We start from the raw sequence: 11,533 nt of genomic DNA on the forward strand, positions 1-11,533 counted from the left end.
TTTTTTAATTAAATATAAAAAAAAGCTTATCCCAAACAACGCGTTCGCTTGAAAAAGAAAAAAAGAACGCGTTCGATTTAAACAAAACAAGTTTAATTTAACCAAAACAAAACAAAAAAAAAAAAAAAAATATGGCAGATATTCCGGTAATAGTCACGTCAGATAATACATCGTCCGAACGAAGAATCTCACTTTCATGGTCATTATCATATCTCAAGTCCCGATTGGAAGCCATCACGGGCGTGCCATCATCCCATCAACGATTACAAATCTTTGTCGGTCATGACGAAACCGCAAGTTTATTGACTACTGATTCGGCATTAAGAAATGAGGATCAGGTTTTGATTAGTGAATTTGCATCTGTTGTTGTGCCGTTCGCACGGTTACATGTTGACGATACCAGGCCGGCATTGTTGCGAGAAAATTTCACGGACGTGAGCGCTGTCAAGAAATTCGAATTAACACCACAAGAATACGAAAAAAGGCAAGACACGGTGTTGGCGTTCAAGAAACGAAACCAGATTGGCAGGTTTGCCGCCGCTGCTGGTGGTGGTGATGGTGATGAGGACCATGTGCTTATCAATCCGTCCCTGTACCGCGACCAAGTCGAACGGGCAGGCATTGCGATTGGCAAGCGGTGCCGCGTGAACGAATCTAGTAATGAACGGCGGGGTACGGTCAGGTTTGTCGGCAAAGTGGTTGGGTTGCCCAAGAGTAACGGTGTCGCGGATGAGGATAACGTGTGGATCGGCATCGAGTTTGATGAACCAACGGGCAAGAATAATGGTTCGATTAACGGCGTCAAATATTTTGAAGCCAGGCATAATCATGGATCGTTTGTCAGGCCGGATAAGGTTGAAATTGGCAATTTCCCTGAACTAGATGACCTTTTCGATGATGACGATGATGAAGAACTTTGAATCACTTATATTATGAAGTACATTATAAATACAGTGTAAAACTTCTTTTACTCGTATTATTTATGCCAATTACTTCAAACCGAAAGAAAAAAAAAAAAAATTTAAACAAATCAATAAACAATACTGTACACGCCTCTAATGTACATTGTTGAAAGAAAAAAAAAAGCAACAAAATTTCATCCTGGGATATTAAAAAAAAAAAAATAAAATTGCAAGATTTTAGTCCGCATATTTTAATCACTGTATTCGTTCATATTACTGTTGAACGACGTATCTGATGTTTGCACAAAGAAAAGTATTACCCTAGTCTTTCCAATGTTCCGGATCGAATATGTATTATCTATGTCCATGTTAAACGATTTGCAAAGCAGCTGATACTTTTTTTTTTACTTACTTCGTGGAACAATCATATGCCCGCCTTTTCTTAGCTTGAAACGACTTTCGTGAACTTCAGCCATGATCTGACCCTCCACGACAAAAAATGTCAAAAAGTTATGCTTGGAAGATTTGGTAGTCTTTTCTCCATGAACAGGCATTTTTAAAATTCCAGAAGCAAAAAACTTTCCTTCTTCAAATGTCTTTGCATATTCAAATCGAGAGCTAGCAGCCGACGCAAACTTGAGCGCTGACATGTCATATCCAATCTCTAAAAATATACACATAATTAAAATTCTACACGTCAAAAAAAAAAAAAAAAAAAACTCACGTCTGATTTGGACTTCGTCTTCTTCCGGATCTGGGCCCATAACTTCGGCCGCAATTCTATCTGGGCCATCCCAATTTTTGTCATCGTCATCTTCTTCCGATGCAGGTTTCTTTAATCTTGAAGTCTTGGAAGACTTCGTCTTGTGTTGATTGTCCAATTTTTCTGGCTTGTCTCGCGGTTTTGGTGATTCAACTTGAACGATTTCTTTAATCTTTGGTACGTGGTTCTCATCAAGATCGTACACGATACGTTCGTTCTTCCAAAATGACAACGGAGCCACCCGAACACGACTAGATCGCCGCAGTCCATCATCCGGTTGAGTTTCTGAGGCCTTGGCAGTGCTCGGTATGTATTTAATAATTTGTGATGCTGCCTTCGAATTTGACCAAGATTGACTTTTTGGAACATGAGCAGAGGTGGTCGGTTTCTTTGCTCGAGAAGGAGCAGCATGTGCTGGTTTCTTGGCTGTGTTTGCTGATCGCTTGCTTTCAATTACCAAAGCCTTGCGCTTTTTGGAAGCTTTTGGTAATTCAAATTCTTGTTCACTTTCATCAACGGGTTCGTCTTCCGAATCTGGCTCAGCGATTTCTTCAATCAGCGTCCCGACCTCAATATTTTCTTCCTCAATTTCAATGTCATCATGATCTTGAACTGGTGGCGATGAAGGCGGATTGATAATTTTTTTAATAATCTTCTTTGGCTTTTGTTTTGCAATCAGTTTTTTTTTTTCAACGTTTGTGTTTAAAAGTTGAAGCACATTTTTGGATTGCTTGTCCACTTTCTTTCGCTCAACTAATTGCCTCAGCCGTTCCTCACTCTCTCTTTGTTCGCGTTCCTGGATTTCTTTGTATTTTCGTAATTCTGCTTCAACCACATTTTCTTCTTCTTCCTCTTGAGCTTGCTCTTCAACATCATCGCTACCCAATACTCTTGAGACTTCTTCCGCGGCACTGTCGTCATCGTCATCGTCGTCGGCCACGTCATAATCAGAAAGCTGAAACACTTTCTTTTTAGCCTGTTGCGTTAAACCACGTTTTGGTTTCGACCTGATTGCCGATCCGACCGCAGGCGGGGATGGTTCCAATTGATCCGAATGGTCGTTGAAATCTGCAGAGTAACTCAGCTTTCGCGCTACCGACACGTCATTCCGTCGAGCCGGTGAACCAATATTTGTCTTGACTGGCGTGCGTCCTTAAAAAAAAAAAAAAAAAAAATTAATTAAATTGTTTTTGCTTGATGTAGTTCTCAATCACAAAGACGAACTCACTTGGAAGCAAAGTGTTTCGACGGGGCGAGGACACGCTATCGGCAATATCCATGCTTCTCGATTCTTCGATCGTGTTGTGCTCAATCTCAGGACTGCTGCTTTGATGCCTGATCACACCAGCTGGACCAAACGTGGTTGACGTCACCAGCGGTGCAGGAACAGGCGGATCTGGTGAAAAAAATGCGTCCATGTCTTCCATGCCATACTCGTCACGGTTGCCGTTATCTGCAATCCGCAACCCAGTTTTGCTATTCACGCGTTCATGTTAGCAAATTGTTTCATTTCAAAAAAAAAAAAAAAAATTTCAACATATAAAAAACTAAAGCAAAAGCAAAAGCCAATGAACGAGTATAGAAATATGTTGCCGTTTCTCACCGTCCAGCAATGCCAATCTCGGCAAAGTTGTTAACCCGCGTGAGCCCACGCTTCACATTGGGCGACGCCATTGTATCTTAAAAAATCGTATTCAAATCAATATACTAAAAAAAAAATAAAAAAAAAGGCTCGCGAGAAATGGGCAAATGCGAATAAAGCGAGGATGGATTGAGAGTTGGTAATTGTTTTGGTTACGCAGAAGCTGCTGCTTGGTTTGTTTACATTTTTTTTCATGACCCAGAAAATCAAACTTTAAAATGCCATTTAGGCGTTACCCGGCTGACGCGCGTGCGCAAAACACGAGTTCGGTTTGAATTGATTGGATTGCTTTCACCCGCTTACAATTCAATCATGACTGCAGAAGATTCAAACAGTTTAGAACGTGAAGACGAGGTGCAGGAAAACGAAGAGATTGCATATGCAGACGTGCCGCTGTTTATTCCGCCAAGCGTTTTATCGGTTGCTGCTCACGAAATCGACAACTCAACCACGTATCATTCGCCAATCCCGCAATTCGTGTCCGATGATGCACAGGCACCGTGCATCTTGGGCGTGGATGAAGCAGGCAGGGGTCCGGTATTGGGGCCCATGGTTTACGCGTTAAGTTATTGTTTAAAAACATACGGCACCGAGTTGAAAGGGTTTGGATTTGCCGATTCCAAGACGTTGACGCATGATGTTAGGGTCGACCTGTTGCGGCGGATATGTGACCAACACGATGAATTGAACAGGAACGTGGGATGGGCAACTCGAACAATGAGTGCCAGAGATATTTCTTCTGGCATGCTGCGGTCGGCATCGTCTAGGGTATACAATTTGAACGAGCAGGCACATGACGCCACGATTCAACTAATACAAGAAACGGTCAACCGAGGCGTGAACGTGACCGAAGTCTATGTCGACACGGTTGGGCCTCCGGTTTCGTATCAGGCCAAGTTATCAAAATATTTCCCCGATATTAAAATTACTGTTAGCAAAAAGGCTGATTCGATCTACCCTATTGTATCGGTGGCATCAATCTGTGCCAAGGTTACTCGCGACATTGGATTGATAACCCGGGACGAGAGCGGAGGCGAATGGGGCTCGGGATATCCCTCTGATCCGAGGACATCAAAATGGTTGCGATCTGCGATCGATCCCGTGTTTGGTTGGAACCCCGTGGTCAGGTTTTCGTGGCAGACGACAAAAGATCTTTTAGAAAAAATGGACAACCCAATAGATGTTGAATGGTAAGCATGCATTATAATTTATTTTTTTTTTAAAATTTTACTGTAGCTCAATTTACTAGGGATGATGGCCAAGCGGAGTTCAAAAAACCCAATACTGGTTACTGGTTTGGACAAACAATAACAACGGAAATTTAGAATAGTTTAAAAAAAAATAGATTTTTTTATAACAAAACAAGTTATTTAAATATTAAATGCATATAAATACAACCACACCAAGAAAAAAAAAAAACTATTTCAAAACATCAACAGCATGCTACCGGGGGTTTTTTTTTTGGTTTAGCAACACCGACCACTGCTTTTAATTTCATTGCTGCTATCGAGATTCAGTCCAGCATTCGCCCCGTTGTGTTTTGAACTGTTAATTTTTATTCCATGCGCCTATATACGATTTAGCTCGCTGGCCAACCAGCAAAAGAAGGTAAAAAAAAAAATTTGATAACACTCACCTTGTCGTTCAAATCAAACTTGCCTGCCTTGATTTTGTAATAAATCTCCCTGGCGACCTGCAAGTATGCTTCTTCAACCCGATCACCAGTCTTTGCACTGGTTTCGACAAAGTCAAGCAATCCATTTGCGGCAGCCCACTCCCTGGCTTCTTGCACGCTAACTTGCCGCTGCGTGTCCGACAAGTCACATTTGTTGCCGACAAGCAACACGCAAATTTCAGGATCTGCTTGTGCTCGCAAATCGGCAAGCCATTCTTGAACATGAAGAAAAGTGTCACGACGGGTTACGTCGTAAACTAAAAGGCACCCTGTTGCATTCCTAAAATACGAACGAGTGACTGCTCGATAATGTTCTTGACCAGCCTAAACAATCAACGTTAAAACTCTTTTTCACCGGTTCCCAAGGAACGATATACATGTTTATTGCACACTCACGGTATCCTAATAAAATTAGCACCAAAAAAACAAAAACAAAAACAAAAACGTATACCCATATTTGGAGTTTGATAAACACGTTATCATCAACAGGCACAATCTTGCTGCCGATTTCAGCAGCTATCGTGACATCATGCGTCTCGCTAAACGTGTTGTCGGTCAACCGAACCGTCAATGATGACTTTCCGCACGCGCTAGAATAACAATGATTAAGTACTCAGGAGTCATATACATATACATGTATGCATGTATTGGATAACTCACGAATCACCTATCATGACGATTTTGGCAATGTAATCCCAGGTTTTGGAATTCATCACAGCAAATTTCAAAAAAATAATATAATGTAAATCAAATTAAAATCAAGCTTGAATAGACCAAAAAAAAAGACAAACAAGACTGTTTGAAATATATCGACTATACGGCCGAGTACGTTAATTTAGCGATTAAGGCAAATGCTTTTTTGGATGGCGACTTTTGCATATTACAATTAGAGTTTAAGCATTTCCGCATTGGGGCAGCAGCCCCTGAACCCTATTTATTACTTTGTTTTCCGTTGCAAATTATACTGAGTATATTCAATTGTGTACTAGCTAACTAACTTATATAAATGTTATTCAATTGTTTTTGTAGTTATTTTATATTTTCACCCTTTAGTTCTTAGATTCCTTAATGGCTTCCTCAACAGTCTTCCATTGCCAAAGGCCGGGGTTGACAAGTTCATTCTGGTTGGTCTTGAAATTAAACGTGTAAGTCTCAGGATGAGCAGCCAAGTTTTTCAACACAAACAAGGCATCCTGGCTGGACGCAAGCGAAGCAACCGTAGCTGGTTCTTCAAACGATGCCTCCAATTTTTTGCCAGTAACGTTCTCGTACGTGTTTGAAATTTCAAGAAGCGTGACCGCATTTCCCTGAATGGCAACAACTTCTGGAATCTCGGACGCTGGCCTGTATGCAAGCGAAGCGACCGAACGTCCAATATCAGCCAGATCAGTGGACGTGATGGTTTGCGTGCCGTCACCAAGATAGGCAACTTTGCCTTCCTTAAAGTTATGGCCAAAGAATCCTCCGACCAAGAACGCGAGGAAAAGACCGGTGTAGACACGGACAACTTTAGGAATTCCAAGCTTCTTGGCAGCATCGGCATGGACCGTCTTAGCATCCAGAACTGATCATACGCATGTCAGTATATAAAAGTAAACAACAATCATTCATTAGGACATACGAGTAGAGATATTGTTGACCTTGACGTGTTCAAAATCGATACCAAAGTCTGACGGGAAGTAAACCTCGGCGCCGGCCTTGGCGGTGGCCTGGCTGACGGTATCCCAGGCACCAGGGTTGAATCCGATAAGGTTGATCACGGCGTGAACGCCCTTCAGGTCAGCCACGATCGAGTCCAGGTTGGCATAATCGACCTTGACAAACTCAACGCCTTCGATTGGCTCCTCCTTTGATGGATCTCTGGAGAAAGCCTTGACAGGCAATTGGTACTTGCCCTTGAAAAGGCCGGATGTGAGAGCATCAACAACCGGGCGGAAAAGAAATCCGTGGGTTCCAAAGACGGCAACTGAAGACATAGAATTGTGATTACGATGTTAGTATGAGTATACACTTAGAAGTAAAATGTAGAATGGAAAACAAAAAAAATATCATAATGCAGACGTCGCAAGCCGGCATATTTATACATGGCCAGTGATTGCTGGAATTGCGCGATGGAGGGGCAGCGATGACTTGATAGTGGGGGCTTACTCACCACAAACCGCGCTAATTCTTCGCAATCAGCGCAATAACGTAATATGTTCGAATAATACAACCAGGTTGTAAAATACAGGACGACAAGGACATGTAATGTATAATCATTCAGCTCAGCTCGCAATTATTCTATTGTATTGTATTGTTGCTTAGTAAGGCGGGTGTCCTTCTATTATTCACTATTTATAATTACTTGGCGTCAACGATAATCAATCAATCAATTGTCGCAATTGCTCATGATCAAATGACTACACGTTCACTGCCTCATATTTCTCAATTGCTTGCTCGAAAGTTTCCCACTGCCAAAGACTAGGGTTGACAAGCTCGTTCTGGTTGGGCGCAAAGTCGAACGTGCGACCCCGAAAATCAAGTTTAGAACCAAATTGGTTTGTTTTAAGATGCTCACAATACTGCCCCCGTCCTTACTGGTCGTGATATTGTGGGCAAGAAGATGATGGTCAATGCTGGTGCCATGCTCGAAAGGAAAATAGACCTCAACTCTAGCTTGGCACGCGGCTTGACTGATTGTTGGCCATGTGTCCGGATTTTTTCAGTCCGACAAGATCAAGCACGGCATGAATGCCCTTAAGATTAGAAGCAATCGAATCAACATTCGCATGGTCAACCTTGACAAACTCTACACCTTCAATTGGCTCTTCGCTTGATGGATCTCTAGAAAAGGCATTGATGGGCAGCGCATAGTTTTTGCTTAAAAAGGTCTGACGTGATGGCGTGTACAATAGCCATGAATTCCAAAGATTGCGACTGAGGACATTATTACCGCATTCATTATTCATGAAATGGGCACTTTGTTACATAACGAGAACCATTCTTTTCAAGTAATCCCTTATTAAATTTCAAGTATGATACACGCAAAACTCTTAACACCATCAAACAATCAAAATCCGTCCCAAGACTTTAAAAAAAAATTGCAATACATTTATAAACGATCTGACGCCCACGTCGTGGAAGACGTGTTTTTCGACATGGGTTCCCAATCGTTTGCTTCCATTGGGCTCCTTCTCGATGCCGGCTGCTCTAGTAATCCGGCACGTTCCCTCCATAATTCAAAAACGAGGTTGCATTCTGCGATGAATATAACCGGGACGGCCTGAGATCTGATCCGCGTCGCTTGTAAGCCAGGATCGCATGAAGCAGGCCAACCAATGCGCCGCCAAAGACGGACACAAACACGACCGTGCACCAAACCGTGACCACGTTTGATTCATGCATCCATTTTTGAGCACATGACTGTGAATACTTAAATGCCAGCACGCACGCGTTTGCAGTGTTCTCTGACGACGGAAACGGGTACGCCCGATCGTACACCGAGTTGAAGCCGCAACATTGAAGCGATGACTGGATTCGCTCGATCCGTCCTGACTTTACTTAAAACATTTCAGCCCATCGTGATTGATGAATGCAAGAACTGAGAGCATGATTATGGAAAGGTGCCATAAACCCCAGCAAGATTGAGGATATTACTAGCAGGCCGGTGAGCAGAACTGGGTAAACCGCCCGGCGGGATTCGAAAACGCGGGCAGATGCGATCGGGAGAAAAAGCAAAAACAACGTGATGGATGGCAAAATTATGGCCAACGCTGGGAAGATCAACGGAACTGGAAGATTAAAATGCAGCGCTTTTGTGAGCTGCATGACTCCCAACAGGGTCAAGATCAAGGCTGCCGTCTATTGAACGTAAGCAATGATGAGCAATCTAAAGTTAAATGATAAAAAAAAAATTGCATCGCATATCGTCGATACCGTAAGCACGAGACGATGTTTTGTAGTTATTTCCATGACTGACGGAATACGACTGCAACGATCGTGTTGAGCAAGAAGATGTGGTGGTGGTGGCAACAACGGCTTATTTGAAATCGTTGACGACAAAACGTGGATAGGCCCACAAGCCACAAGCCACAAGCCGACAAGCTCTGCCTCCCCGCACGTGCGCGGCCTCAAAGTTGCGCTTGGCCAATCAAAATCAAGATCTGCAGCCTCGCCGTTGCGTCATCACACGGTTTTATCGCGATCATCTGATAAGCTGCGACTCAGTCATCATATTGTTATGGGCGGTTTAAGAAAATTTATTACCAAACTTCATCATTAGTCAACGCTGTTATAAACATTAGTCAGTTCTTAGTCAGTTTTGCTATTGTGACATAGTGTGCTACATTTTGCAAAAGTCATGGTTCAAGGTCTCTTGGCCCAGTTGGTTAAGGCATCGTGCTAATAACGCGAGGATCGGCGGTTCGATCCCGCCAGAGACCATTTATTTTTTTTTTGTATATACTTTGGATATATTTTTATTTAAAAAAATGCACGTTCTTGTAATATCGAGCTGTCGTTCTGTCAACAGCATGATGACAGAAGCGCTTTTTATTTTATACATTTTGAGTTAACTTAATTTTTTTTTTTTTTTTCATTGCTGGTAATTAAATAAATTACAATACAACACTATACATATATACATATTTTGTTAGGCTTTAAAAAGTTTTTTGGAATATCATCTTAAAACCATTTTCAACTTTGATGAAGACTCGAAATTTAGCAACCGCAATGTCGTGAGAATCTCAGATGCTAACTTTTATTAGTTATATGGGCCAGGAAAAAAAAAAGCACCGATATCCTCTAAAGAATTTTGAAACACTTAATCTATTCTATATATTAATAATATCTTCAATTAGTATTGTGAGACATGGAGTTTACTCACTGCTGCCTCATGGCCCGAAAAGTTGTCAATATTATTCAAGCCATCAAAGTCATTATTTTGAAAATTCGACCTGTCGTTAATGTTTTGCTGTTCCTATGTATTGAAGTTGAAGATATTTTAAAAAGCATGAGGTTTCCTTTCCATGTGACTTTGCTGTGTCAATTATAATCCCATAAAGGTTCTGATCCATCATCGTTGCAGCCGAAATGAGCTGTATTCTTTTTTTTTTTTTTTTTTTTTTAATTTTCATTCAGCATAAGAACCAAAAAAAATCCGAGGAGTTGGAAAACATTAATACTTCTCATGTGATCTACATTTAATGAACGCAGGCTACAACCCGCTATATCCTGTAAAGCTAAACTACCTAATTAGCCAGGTCGTTGCTTCGGCTGTGAACATGCCATGCTCCTCCAAAGCACGTTCATATCGAGAATATGATTACAACTACATGGAATACGAAATATTACATAGTAATTTAAAACTTGAAAGTATTTGTTACAAGATTTGCATCAATTATTGTACACATCAAACCGTCAAAGAGAATATCGAATATTTACCTTCTCATTGATTTAAATATTCTAGATTTCCGTCTTGTACTACTGCTTAAACCCGTATTTGATTCACCACCAAACGGTTTATTACCCGATACCAATGACAATCCTGGCCTGTTGTTGAGAATACAGAAGCTGTGCAACGGGTAAAGTAACGGCAACACGCGCTACAGGTGGCGGTGCTGAAGGCTCTGACAATTGTCTGGCTTGTGTTTGTTTTCAAAGACGCTCATGACAAAATTGTACCACTCTGAATTTATCCAGTATGGCGACGACGGCTTCGATATAATTTATCTGAACTACAGGGGAATTGCTATCCTTATAGTACAACTAGTTTCTTACCCTAACCATCGTCCATCTTCCACTTACTGATATTCGGACTTACTGGCCGCGAACCTCCGCACCCTGTCACATCCATGGTTTGATATGAAAATATTTTTTTTTTTTACTCGCAGCTCATAATTAAAAAAATGACTAGGTTTATTACTTAGGCAAGCCAACAAAAAAAAAATACTTTCTGATTTTTCTTCGATCCGGGAGGGGGGGGACCTTAGAAAAAACAACAAGCATCATAAAACATATTTAAATACTATTTTCTGATTTTCTTCGATCAGGGAGAGAAATCTTGGAAAAACAAAAAAAAGCATCATACAAATTACACAAATCATACAAACTAACAACAAAACAATTAGACCATAAAACAATTAGACCATAAAACAGTTAGACCATAAAATGGCCAAAGATATACAGGTATTGAAAAAAAAGTAAAACAAACACAAAAACAAAAACAAAAAAACTCAAAAACAACAGACACCGCGTCAGGTAGTCGTGCAAGCATTCTTGCTCGCACAGGCACTGTAGGAAGTGGTCACTAAACAGTGTGGCTGTATTGGCTGCCATCATGGGATCCTCACCGAACGTAATGGTATCAGAATAATGCAAACTAACTTCGATCCAGTTCATGTGCATCATAGTTCTGATAGGCATAGGCTTGGCTGGAAGTACAACATCAGCCATCGCTTGCTGATCCGATAAATTCTCCTCAGTAACTTTCGGCGCCGGATTCTGAAACATCGTTTTCAATATTGACAAACACGGCGGCAATGGTATTTTTTCGCACAGCCTGCCAAACCAGC

General features: G+C 41.4%; 6 protein-coding genes and 1 non-coding gene across 7 annotated transcripts; 3 read left to right on the top strand and 4 right to left on the bottom strand.

Moving 5' to 3' along the window:
- Window positions 1-31: 31 nt before the first annotated feature.
- On the top strand, window positions 32-1,275 carry V1514DRAFT_76492 (CAP Gly-rich domain-containing protein). Its single transcript, XM_066930134.1, has one exon. The coding sequence runs from the start codon at window positions 132-134 to the stop codon at window positions 918-920; it is 789 nt and encodes a 262-aa protein (XP_066783333.1). The 5' UTR covers window positions 32-131; the 3' UTR covers window positions 921-1,275.
- On the bottom strand, window positions 1,154-3,339 carry V1514DRAFT_320171 (Mif2/CENP-C like-domain-containing protein; the record flags this gene model as incomplete). The annotated part of the gene is made up of 5 exons (XM_066925989.1): window positions 1,154-1,260; window positions 1,315-1,566; window positions 1,627-2,817; window positions 2,894-3,141; window positions 3,269-3,339. The coding sequence occupies 5 exons, from the start codon at window positions 3,337-3,339 to the stop codon at window positions 1,154-1,156; spliced, it is 1,869 nt and encodes a 622-aa protein (XP_066783334.1).
- A 272-nt stretch (window positions 3,340-3,611) lies between these two features.
- V1514DRAFT_331336 (ribonuclease H-like domain-containing protein) lies at window positions 3,612-4,649 on the top strand. The gene is made up of 2 exons (XM_066927665.1): window positions 3,612-4,497; window positions 4,557-4,649. Exons 1-2 carry the CDS (start codon window positions 3,620-3,622, stop codon window positions 4,630-4,632), a joined length of 954 nt encoding a protein of 317 aa, XP_066783335.1. The 5' UTR covers window positions 3,612-3,619; the 3' UTR covers window positions 4,633-4,649.
- On the bottom strand, window positions 4,635-5,816 carry V1514DRAFT_331341 (P-loop containing nucleoside triphosphate hydrolase protein). The gene is made up of 5 exons (XM_066927666.1): window positions 5,643-5,816; window positions 5,434-5,572; window positions 5,379-5,384; window positions 4,944-5,306; window positions 4,635-4,875 (listed from the first exon to the last, which is right to left on the bottom strand). Exons 1-5 carry the CDS (start codon window positions 5,693-5,695, stop codon window positions 4,774-4,776), a joined length of 663 nt encoding a protein of 220 aa, XP_066783336.1. The 5' UTR covers window positions 5,696-5,816; the 3' UTR covers window positions 4,635-4,773.
- A 113-nt stretch (window positions 5,817-5,929) lies between these two features.
- V1514DRAFT_307238 (uncharacterized protein) lies at window positions 5,930-7,263 on the bottom strand. The gene is made up of 2 exons (XM_066925691.1): window positions 6,604-7,263; window positions 5,930-6,546 (listed from the first exon to the last, which is right to left on the bottom strand). Exons 1-2 carry the CDS (start codon window positions 6,956-6,958, stop codon window positions 6,032-6,034), a joined length of 870 nt encoding a protein of 289 aa, XP_066783337.1. The 5' UTR covers window positions 6,959-7,263; the 3' UTR covers window positions 5,930-6,031.
- An 802-nt stretch (window positions 7,264-8,065) lies between these two features.
- V1514DRAFT_357351 (uncharacterized protein) lies at window positions 8,066-8,933 on the bottom strand (the record flags this gene model as incomplete). Its single annotated transcript, XM_066929660.1, has 3 exons — window positions 8,066-8,521; window positions 8,564-8,822; window positions 8,898-8,933. 3 exons carry the CDS (start codon window positions 8,931-8,933, stop codon window positions 8,172-8,174), a joined length of 645 nt encoding a protein of 214 aa, XP_066783338.1. The 3' UTR covers window positions 8,066-8,171.
- Window positions 8,934-9,330: 397 nt separating this feature from the next.
- On the top strand, window positions 9,331-9,404 carry V1514DRAFT_t52. Its single transcript has one exon. It is a non-coding gene; the product is annotated as a tRNA-Ile (tRNA).
- The last annotated feature ends 2,129 nt before the right edge of the window (window positions 9,405-11,533 follow it).

Source organism: Lipomyces japonicus (genome assembly GCF_038497905.1).
Source record: "Lipomyces japonicus strain CBS 7319 unplaced genomic scaffold V1514scaffold_20, whole genome shotgun sequence".
In the NCBI taxonomy this organism is placed as follows: domain Eukaryota; kingdom Fungi; phylum Ascomycota; class Lipomycetes; order Lipomycetales; family Lipomycetaceae; genus Lipomyces; species Lipomyces japonicus.

Bases quoted from the DNA above. Each gene is read 5' to 3' on its own strand.
- V1514DRAFT_331341 (XM_066927666.1), bottom strand. From the start codon at position 5,695: ATGAATTCCAAAACCTGGGATTACATTGCCAAAATCGTCATGATAGGT. The intron at 5,573-5,642 runs GTGAGTTATCCA...TTGTTATTCTAG, and splicing joins ATCGTCATGATAGGTGATTC to CGCGTGCGGAAAGTCATCAT. The intron at 4,876-4,943 runs GTGAGTGTTATC...AATCGTATATAG, and splicing joins AGTTTGATTTGAACGACAAG to GCGCATGGAATAAAAATTAA.
- V1514DRAFT_76492 (XM_066930134.1), top strand. From the start codon at position 132: ATGGCAGATATTCCGGTAATAGTCACGTCAGATAATACATCGTCCGAA.
- V1514DRAFT_331336 (XM_066927665.1), top strand. From the start codon at position 3,620: ATGACTGCAGAAGATTCAAACAGTTTAGAACGTGAAGACGAGGTGCAG. The intron at 4,498-4,556 runs GTAAGCATGCAT...TCAATTTACTAG, and splicing joins AACCCAATAGATGTTGAATG to GGATGATGGCCAAGCGGAGT.
- V1514DRAFT_307238 (XM_066925691.1), bottom strand. From the start codon at position 6,958: ATGTCTTCAGTTGCCGTCTTTGGAACCCACGGATTTCTTTTCCGCCCG. The intron at 6,547-6,603 runs GTATGTCCTAAT...GCGTATGATCAG, and splicing joins GGTCAACAATATCTCTACTC to TTCTGGATGCTAAGACGGTC.